At 53.1% G+C, this 10,442-nt stretch overlaps 1 protein-coding gene across 4 annotated transcripts in view; it reads left to right on the forward strand.

Annotated features, from left to right (window-relative positions):
• Nucleotides 1-4,464, forward strand: part of Tom1 (target of myb1 membrane trafficking protein) — a 34,903-nt gene extending 30,439 nt beyond the window's left edge. For all 4 annotated transcript variants that reach the window (XM_006255145.5, XM_017601310.2, NM_001008365.2 and 1 more), the window contains 3 exons: nt 2,662-2,721; nt 3,491-3,530; nt 3,619-4,464. In XM_006255145.5, the coding sequence (XP_006255207.1) occupies nt 2,662-2,721; nt 3,491-3,530; nt 3,619-3,773 (255 nt within the window). In that variant the 3' untranslated portion in view covers nt 3,774-4,464. The remainder of the gene's footprint in view (nt 1-2,661; nt 2,722-3,490; nt 3,531-3,618) is intronic.
• The last annotated feature ends 5,978 nt before the right edge of the window (nt 4,465-10,442 follow it).

Raw genomic sequence — 10,442 nt, forward strand, 5'->3', positions numbered from 1 at the left:
AGAGAGGACCTGTTCTAACCTGTTCTAACCAGAGCCTTCCAGAGAGGAGGGGCTTAACTAACTAACTGGGTACAGCTCGTTTCCATCGGCTCTCAGTAGGCCCGTGTGGCTAGTGTGATTATTCCCAGTCAAGAGCTAAAGAGGCACTGGCCTAACAAGTGAGCCAATCCTGCTTCAGGGACCGGAGTCCAGTGTGGTCCTGGGTTCACACCCCTTCATCACCTGTCATGGTTCCCCATCACCACTTCTCCAGACACCTTTCACTAACAAGAACCTGCAGAGGGGAGCAAAGGAGACCCTAGAACAACAATCAGAATGCCCACATACTCTTTTAAGTCCAGTTAATTCCTTGACTGTGTGTTGAGTGGCAGCCACATGGCCAGAACTGAGCCCTCAGTGGGTACCCTCCCCACTGGCAAGATCCCAAGCCACTGTGAATGACACAGCTAGAAACAGCACACTGCTCTCAGAAGTTAGAGGTGGGCAAGGACTGCGCACAGGAGAAGTGTGGTAGATGGAGTCTGAGGCAGGTGGGCCTGAGAAGTGGGAAGAGGTCTAAGTGGTAGCTAGGACAGTGGACACTGTCCTGGGTGAGGTAGAAGCCATTTGAAAGCCTTGAGCAGAGGTCCTGCTCACACGAGGCAGGGTCTGGACCTCCCAGCTCCTTGCTTGGATCCTTTCAGAGCAGAACAGGCACAGGACACTTCTGGGTAGGCAGGCTGGCAGGCTTCACGGTGTCCAAGGGCCTCCCCTGAGCACACCTTCGGAGCACACCTGCTCCGAGCCTCGCTTCCTCTGAACGCTTTTTGAGCCATCACTTTGTGAGCCTGTTCTCTACGTTTGGCTCTGTGCTAAGCCTTACGTTCCTCTCGTGGGAATCACCACCCAGTTCACTCCTGCTGCCACACAGAGATAGACTTATCTTCCCAGGAGTAACAGCAGCCGAGAGGAGGACCAGTGTTGAGTTTCCAGGTCCCCGCAGCGCCTTGCAGTGGCCCACAGTGGACAGCACACACGCAGCCGCCCTTGCTGTCAAGCATGACTGCATTCACTCCCCCGCCCTTTATCTGGGCAGCCACCAATTGGGCATGATGTCTGAAGACCAAGCTGGCACCCACTCTCAAGGGCTTGAGCCTGACTGGAGGCAAAGGCGTAAACCCACTGACTGTGGGATGGCATCGCAAACTCCAAGTCCAGACTGGAGCTGGTGGGCAGTGCCTTGTCTGAGGCTCAGCAGAGCTCAGCCTGTGTAATGGGTGACGTCGTCACACCGGCTTCTCTTCCTTTGCTCCCTGGTGCTGCAGTGGGCTAGGCCTGCACTAGTCATGACTCCTGCATCGTGGATAATGTTCTGTACTTGCCTTCCTCACCTGGCAACGTGACTGTCATCCAGAGTGGACAGAGAGGCCAGTGCATGACGGGCAGAAGCCCCTCCACCACCCGCCTCTTTGCTGTTGGCGATGATGAGCTGGTGGAGGAAGCAACCTTTCTAAACCCTGGGCCACTCAGGAGCCTTGGTAGTCACCAGGCTGCCTGACAGCTGCTGCTCTTCAGCTTAGAGTGTGGGGGCCACCCTTCGGGGTCCCCTAGGATAGTCGAGGAGTGTTTTGTTTTGTTTTGTTTGATTTGCTCTCCACACGGCCCCGACCTAACAGTTGTCTAGCACAGTCCTCAGTCACACCACACACTGCTTCCCTGGCCACGTCTAGCTGCCAGGTGCCAGCCCCACCCCTCCAGCCCTGGCCTTCCACCTGCCTGGCTGGCTGGCCTCCCTTTGGGGACATTTAAAAGAGCTGTGACCAGTCAACCAGAAAGGTAGGGAGCGTCATCATGATTCTCCCATAGTGAGGCACCCTGGGTAGCTTAGGTGATAAGATTGGACGCTAAACTGGTCTGGTCAGAGACTCTAGCTCTCCCTCCGTCCAAAAGCTGTCAAACAGAAACGTAAGCATTCCCAGCCTTCCTCTCTAAGTTCCAGCCAGACTCTCTGCTGGCCTTACCGCCTCCTGACAGCACTCCAGCCAGATGACAGTTGCCAGGAGAGGAAGACAAGTACAGAGACATTACATAAGATGCCAGGAGTCCCCCGAGGTCCATAGCAGACCGTGTGTGTGCACATGCCAGACTGATATTGTTGAAACTGTTACAGACGAAGCCCCCAGCCCCTGCTCCTTTGAGGAGCCGCCATTCGAGAGCCCATGTGTTTGAGCCCAGAATAAAAAACTCCCATCCAGGAAGCTGTCCCTGTGACTGCCTGCCAGCCTGGACTTTCTGGAAGCTGTCCCTGTGACTGCCGACCAGCCTGGACTTTCTGAGAACCTCCCTCCTCTTAAATTCCTGCTTGTGCCACTAACTGAGTCTCCCTGTTTGCTGTGAGCACCTGTGACCAGGCTTGTCCTTGTCCTGGACCATGGCTTAAAGCCTTCTCCAGTTGAACACCTCCCCACAGTTCCCGTTTTCTCCATGTGGGGAATGGAGCCCTGCTCCAGCTGCTGGCAGAGTGGTCCCAAGCAGCTGGAAGAGGCAACCCCAGGATCTGCACCCCAGGAGGATACAGAAGAAACTCAGATCAGGGTGGATGAGTAACTTTGAGGAAGAGCTCAGCTTCCTTCCTGTCACTCACCCACTGCCCTTCCTGCCTCACTGCTGTCTTCCTTCCAGATCCCGGCCACACAGGCCCGCATCATGGAGGACATTGAGCAGTGGCTGTCCACCGATGTGGTAAGTTGGGGCTCATGCCTTTCCTGATAGGAGAGGCAAGTATTACTGTCTTCCCCTAGTCACCACCATCACTTGGGAGGTGGCATTGGTTATGGATGGAGGTGTGGGGGCTGGAGGTGGGGGTGCGGGGGTCCTAAACTTCCCTCAGAGGGAGGCATCATCATTACCCCATTCCCTATCAAAAAGGCTGGTAACTGAAAGGGGGCCCAGCTCACAGCCACCACTCTCTAAAGAGGCCTGACCAGAAGACAGAAATCCTGAACCAGACCTCCAGCCCCAGGCCTTGCTTCTTCCAAAGGGCAAAAGTAGCAGGATTCCGAGTCAGTTCTGTGTCAGGGCCTCTCCCCTACCACTGAGCTAGATCACCTTCCTGATTTTGTTTTGTGTCTGAGTGAGTGTACCCAGAGCTGCAAGCAGTACCCAGAGGCCAAACGAGAGCACCGGGTCCCCTGATCCTGGCATACAGGCTGTTAGGAGCTGTCTGATACGTGCGCTAGAAACTGAGCTTGAGTTTTCTGTGAGAATAGTATGAGCTCCTAACTGCTAGGCCATTTCTTCAGGCCCAGTCTCCCTGTTTCAAAGGAGAAAAAATAAAATCACGGCTCAGAAACTGGAACCCCTGGGTCCTGAAGCATAGGGGGTGTAAGCAAAAGCCTGTGTCAGGGTCAGCATAAGCACAACACTGGTCCTGACCCCAAGGGTTTGCCCTTGAAAGCCCACTGGGTAGCCAGCTGTAATAACCTCTATTCCCTTCCCTCTGCATTCTCAGGGGAGCAGTGCTGAGGAGCCCTCTGGTGTCACCAGTGAAGGTAACCGTCCACCCTATCTGCCCAATCCTCCCCTGAAGTAATGATCCTGCCTCTCCCCCAGCACTAGCCTACTACTCTTTCCCTATAGAATTTGACAAATTCCTGGAAGAAAGAGCCAAAGCTGCCGATCGACTTCCCAACCTGGCCAGCCCTTCAGCCGAGGGACCCCCCAGACCGTGTCCTGGAGCAGCCCCTCGGAGGAAGACGCAGGAGAAGGATGATGATGTGCTGTTTGCCTTATGAACGCAGCCCAGCCCAGGGCCTGACTCTCTACCCGCTGGGCCTCCCTCCCTTGGCATTAAGGCTGCTTAGGGGTGTTTCGTTACCCCGCTTCTCTTCTCCCAGAGCCTGGGCAGCAGTGGGATGAACTGAGGAACAAGTCAACCCTCCACTGGGATCCTGACTGGTTCTGCCTTCTTCCCATCCTGCTACCGACTATGACTTTACTGAGACCTGGGGCCCCAGACGAGCTGACCTGATGCGACCTAATTGACCTGGTGTAAGGCTGCTTCCATGGAATTCCCCTGCTCCCTTCCCCAGAGAAGCCCACAGGAGCCCTTCAGAATCTACACTACCAGTCTAGGCATTAGAGAAGACATCACCACAGCCTGGCCTATCCCATCCCCCTGCAGAGTGGAGCCTGAAGAGGGCTTTAGTGGCTTATTAGGAAGGGCAATGGTGGCCCCTGCTGAGCTGCCCACTGTCCAGGTACGAAGCTGCACCCAGTGAGGAAAGACCTCACTGCCCAGGTGTCAAGATGAGACCTCGGGGATTCTGGGTGCCCAGAGCCCCCAGTTCCTCCACTGCCTTTCCCCTATCCTTGCTTTGTTCCTCCAGCAAGGGCTCCACCCACCTGGGGCTCATCTGTTGATTGATGAGTCCTCAGGTACAGGGAGAGGTGCCTTTTGTATCCCCAAATAAAAGTAGAAAACCACTTGCCTTGCCGGCATGATCTGCTGTGGCAGGAAGCAATTTGGGGGTAGGGCATCTGCTTTGAACTGAAGGCCGTCTGAGTGGTGGGTGTCTGCAAGCCACTCACAGCCCAGCAAGGCAGAGCGTACAGTCGAACTCACAGATACCGTCCCTGCTTCACCACACAAGTCCAGCCTCCCTCTGCTCTGCCCAACAGGGCCATCTGCCTGTTTGGGTACCACTACCCCAGCAGCTGGCTTTGCCCATCCTACAATATTAGCTGGTCAAGAGATAGAGGCAAGTACTGGTGGACAGTGCTGGCATATTGGGGCAGGAGGCCACAGGGATTGTGCTGGTGCCAGCCATGGCCCAGGTAACTGCACTATCAGCCCCGACTGGAACTCACGGCTGCCGTGCCACACAGCCCTGGGCACTGGGCCATCCAAATCACTTGTGGGCACCCAGACCTTCCCTGGTTCTATACGGCCCTCAAGAGACCTCGTTTCTAGGTGAAAGGCATGCAGACCCAGCCCTTAGCAGCAAGTGGGCAGAAGGCTAGACTCTGCACTGTCTTCTCAAAGTCAGAAAGCAGGGGTCAGCACAGGATCTGGTACCTGTACTCTGAGACCTGGCCCAGCTCTCTAGGGACACGAGTAAAGGAAACAGGTTAGGGACAGCCTGCATGGGACTGGGATATTCCATCTTCGTGCAGGAGAAGGGCTGAGAGTACATGTCCAGACCTGGCCTGACCACCCCTGGCCTGCTCCCACAACATCCCTGGTGTGGTTATCCTTTACATGTGGATAAGCGGGGCCTTGTCTGGCTAACAGGTCCTAGAGGAGAGGGACCCCCACACATACTCTTCTACCTACTCCTTCCATGTCTGAAGCCCTTTAGGGAAATTGACTTTGGGAATGATCAAAGGCAAGGCTGCTACTTTCCTGTGTAAGCCGGAACGTTCGGGGAATTTTCCCTGACTACTCCAGAAGCTTAGGGTTCTACCAATAGCTACACGACCAGGTTGTGTGTTACCCGGGGTTGGAATTGTGACTGGTAGTTGTACGGCAGACATGGTGGGCAGTGTAGGTGATACGGATGGTGATATGGCAAGTGTGCCTGCCTGGGGACTTGTAGAAGGGAAGGGACAGTAAAGGTCAGATCCGAGATCAAGGGGCTCCTGGGCTAACTGTCCCCCAGACTTCCACCAAGACAGAGCAGAGCTACCAGGGCTCTCCCTCTGGAGACTAAGCAGACAGCAGAAGGGAGGGAAGGCTGATGGGAAACGAGGCACTGGCTGCAGACCCCAGTGGTCAGCTTACAGCACTGCTGCTCTGGCTCCTCAGCTCAGCCTGTGCTGTTGCTTCCCAGCTCCCAACGTCCATTCAGGACACGTGCTGGAGACCTAGTGGGCAGCACCAGTCTCCTCCCCGCCTTGGATGCCTGGGCAAAGAAGGCCACAACCGACCAGATCCCAGCAATGGGAGTGAAGCGGGGCCTGGCGGTGGTTCTAATTCTGCTCAGGCCAGCACTTCATGTCTTCAGAAGCCTTCGAAGACAGCTGAAAGGCTATCCTGCTCTGTGAGCCTGGCTTCAGAACCAGTGTTCCATCGTGACCACAAGGTGGCAGCAGTGCTGCATTCCAGGGAGCTCTCCTTCCCCTTTAGGCATGCAGGCTCAAGAAAGTGCTCCCGTGTGTGTGTGTGTGTGTGTGTGTGTGTGTGTGTGTGTGTGTGTGTGTGTGTGTGTGTGTGTGTGTGTGTGTGGTGGGGGGGGTGTGGGGGGTGTGCGTGGGTGGGGGTGTGTGTGCTGTGGGGGGGTGTGTGCTGTGTGTGTGTGTTTGTACGTGCTCGTGCACACATGCGCATAAAATATAGAAAAGATGCACAGAACTAGCCAGACCATTAAGCATCAGATAGGTAGCACCCATCTCCTGGTGCACACTAGCAGCCCCTCTGCCCAAATGTACAGCTGAACTGATGCTCCGTGCAGGAAGTCAGGACTGTACCATGGCACCGAGGACAGCCCAGCACCGTTCTCCAATCCCAGCTTCTTGTGCTCTTCCCTTCTCCAGTAATGAAACACAGGGGCAGGGGGCTGGGGGGTGCAGTTGGTTGGCTTGGTTTGTGTTTCTTTTTGAGGTAGAGTTTCTCTGTGTAGCCCCGGCTGTTCTGAAATGTCTCTGTAAACCAGGCTGGCCTTGAACTCAGAGACCCACCTGCCGTGCATTTCAAGTGCTGGAATTAGAGGTGTGTGCCACCACTGCTTAGCTTAATTTTTGGTTCTTGCTTTTGTTTGTTTTTGAGCAAGCAGACTTCCTAGCCCCCCTCCTCAAACCCTGAGCACTGTAGTCTCAAGCATCATCCCCATGCCTAGCTTGGTCCACTCTTACTGCTTCTTGCTCCGTCCCATCGCCACCAGTCTGTTGCTGTCCTATCTGATGTTTCCCAGGCCATCTTCTGCTGGACCCCACGGCCCTGTCCAAACACCAGTCTCTCTTCAACTCAAGCTCCTCAACCCCTCTTGCCTGCTGCAGTGCCCTCGTTGCCAGTGGCCATTCTGCCACTCAGAGCTTCGGGACAGGGAAGGAAAGGGGGAGGCATGCTTTACTGTGGACAGAGTGGCACCCACATCCTACCATCTGGGTAAACTCCACGTGGGGAGGTTCTGGGATTTGTTCCTGGAGGAAGCCTCCCTACCTCCAGCATCAAAAAGCTCCACAGAAGTCTTTGGTCCATGCAGTTCCCCTGCACGGGTCCCCAGCAAAGGGCCACAGTTGGCTGAGTAACACATTTGTTCACTCTATAAACTGGAAGTCCTAAGATCCAGGTGTGGCAGGGTTGTTCTCGGTTTGCAGATGGCCATCTTCACCCTGTGTTGTCACCGCTGGCCCACGTATCTTCACCCTGACTTCCTCCTCTTAGAAAGACAGTTATATTGGATTAGCCCCTCATCTAATGACCACACTTCCCCGTAGTCACCTCTTTAGAGTTGCTGTCCCCAAAAGCAGTGACACTGTAAGGTCCTGAGGACTTGAACATGTGCATTTGGAAGGATAGATCCTGCCCATGGCTACCACACAGATTCCTTCCGCTGTAGAGAGCAGTGGCATGTAAGACCTGCCTCCACCAGTCCTCCTGGAGATTTGCAATGACTAAGAGATCATAACTTAACCCATCTCCAGAGCCATGGGAACCCATCAAGAACCAGCCACAAGGTCAGAGCAGAAGAGAAGACAGAAAGGACTCAAATGCAGGGAGTCTGACTGGGGCTTCTACCTGCTCCCTAGGACTCCCTACCCGTTGCAAAGCTGCACCTAGCAGTGAGCAAGCAGACGTCACTGCCCTCCATCTGGAGCCCCGTCCTCCCCTCCTTGGCTTTGTCTGTGCTCTGCACCTGCCAGAGGCCACCCTGCATCCCAGTCCCCACGGTTGCATATAGCAAAGGACAAGGGTTCAATTCCCAGCACCCACATCATAGCTTATAACCATCTCTACCTCCACTTGCAGGGAATCTGGAGCTTTCTTTGGGCCTCTGTGGGTCCCAGATGTATACATGGTACCAAGGCATAGTGCAAACAAAACACAGAGATCAACATACCAGAAACCAGGTGACAAAGACTGGAAACACTTCCCTGCCTAGGCGTCATAAGTGAGTGGAGCGTGCAGGCTGGTGTGGAGTCTTGAGGTCTTTTTGGATCACATTTTTTTTTGTTTGTTTGTTTTTGTTTTGTTTTTTGTTTTTTTTTTTTTACCTTTTTTTTTTTTTTACTCATTTATTATATATAAGTACACTGTAGCTGTCTTCAGACACACCAGAAGAGGGCATCGGATCTCTTTACAGATGGTTGTGAGCCACCATGTGGTTGCTGGGAATTGAACTCAGGACCTCTGGAAGAGTAGTCAGGTGCTCTTAACCGTTGAGCCATCTCTCCAGCCCTGGATCACATGTTTTAACTAGCCCTGGCTGTCCTGGCACTTGCTCTGTATAGACCAGGCTGGCCTCAAACTCGAACATCCGCCTGCCTCTGCCTCCCAAGTCCTGGAATTAAAGGTGTGCACCACGTGCCTGGCTGTTTGTCCTTTCATAATAAATGGTCTCTACTTTTATTCCTAACTATGTGTCCCTAGTGCAATCTTTGGAGGGGAGTATACAAAAATCAGGAGTCGGGTGACCTCTGAACCTGGATTTCTCCCTAAACCACTATCTTAACTTGGCTCTGGGACAAGGCAGCTCCCACCCAGACTGAGTGCCAGGCAGCAGCACAGGACCAGAACATAAGGACTCCCAGGGCTACCTTTTCCAAGAAATCACTTTGTAGTTGGAGTTCTACCTGGGAGTCAGCAAGCAGGCCCAACGTCTGCCACACGCATCGTGCACAGTGCTGTGTGGTTCCTCTCTCTGGGCCTCAGTTAACCCATAAATATGTCACCCCACTCCACTGTTCTGCCCAGCCTGCCTTCAAATGTCACTGCCCCCTTCAGGAAAGAATGATACAGGTGGAAGGGGGAAGATCACCCCTATAATCCCCATGTTCAGAAGGCTAAGACAAGACGGTTGTTACAAGTTCAAGGCTAACCTGGATCACATTATTTCAGGATAGCCTGGGCTACAGAAGGAGACCTGTCTCAAAAAGATTTGGAGAAAACACAGCACAAGGCAAGAAGCCTCTCTTAGTCAGGGTTCCTATTGCTACAATAAAACATTATGTCAAAAAGCAAGTTGGAAAGGGTTTATTTGGCTTACATTTCATATTACTGTTCATCACTGTAGGGAGTCAGGGCAAGACCTCAGGGTAGGATCCTGGAAGCAGGAGCTGATGCAGAGGCCATGGAAAAGTACTTCTTACTTGCTTAGCCTGGTTTTTTTTTTTTGGGGGGGGGGTTTGTTTGTTTGTTTGTTTTTTAATAGAACCCAGAACCACCAGCCCACAGATGGCACCACCATTGACTGGGCTCTAATCCCATGGATCACTAATTGAAAAAAATCATTTCAACTGTATCTTGCGAAGGCATTTCCTCGAGTGGGGCTTCTTCTTTGATGACTGTAACTTGTGTTGAATGGATACACAAGATCAGCCAGTAAATCAAAGCCCAAGAATTCTGTAGACATGGAGAAGCAGGAAACTGGTTAAACTATGCTGCCCTCCAGACCAGCAAGGGAGGGAAGCATCTGCCAGCAGGTGGATGGACAGGTGGAGGGGAGGAGACAGCTGGCCTCAAATGACAACGAGCCCAGCTGGGTAGTGGTGCGTCATTAATCCCAGCACTGGGGAGACAAAGGCAGGCGAATCTCTGACTTTGACACCACCCTTGTCTACAGAGCGAGTTCCAAGACTATCAGGGCTACATCTTCTGTCTCGTTGTGGGCAGGGAGGGTGAAATTCAGGCTAGGGTACTTTTCTTGCACCCTATTCCCACCCCCAGAAAGGGGAAGTAAAAGAGACTATGAAGGGCATTATAGGTAGCTGTGCTCCTATTGCACACAGGACCAGAAGCCTGTGTATTTAAAGAGAATCAAGGGGCTGGAGAAACAGCTCAGCAGTTAAGCGCACTGACTGCCATTCCAGAGGTCCTGAGTTCAATTCCCAAAGTGAGTCACTATCTGTAATGGGATCCAATGCCGTCCTCTGGTATATCTGAAGACAGCTACAGTCTCATATAAATAAATAAAAAGGAAGAAGATCAGTGAGGCTAGGCAAGGTCCCTAACAGCTCCCAGGGAAGGAGCCTAATGCTGTTCGGCTGGTGTGTACTAAATGCTGGGCCTGGACCTGAACATAGAGCTGCACGGGGGCTGGAAATGTCACTGTGCGAGTGCATAGATATTCATACGTGTGCATAGATATTTCCCTTCTGTGTTTTTGTCTACATGATACTTTGCAATACATTGAGCAGTTCCTATTCCTCCCCTTCACACATCAGTAATCAGACTGGGTCCAGTATTACCCATCAAAGGCACCCTGGCTGGCTAGCCTCCGTCTGTGCAGCCCTGCTGGTTGAGG

Source organism: Rattus norvegicus, chromosome 19 (genome assembly GCF_036323735.1).
Source record: "Rattus norvegicus strain BN/NHsdMcwi chromosome 19, GRCr8, whole genome shotgun sequence".
Taxonomy (NCBI): Eukaryota; Metazoa; Chordata; class Mammalia; order Rodentia; family Muridae; genus Rattus; species Rattus norvegicus.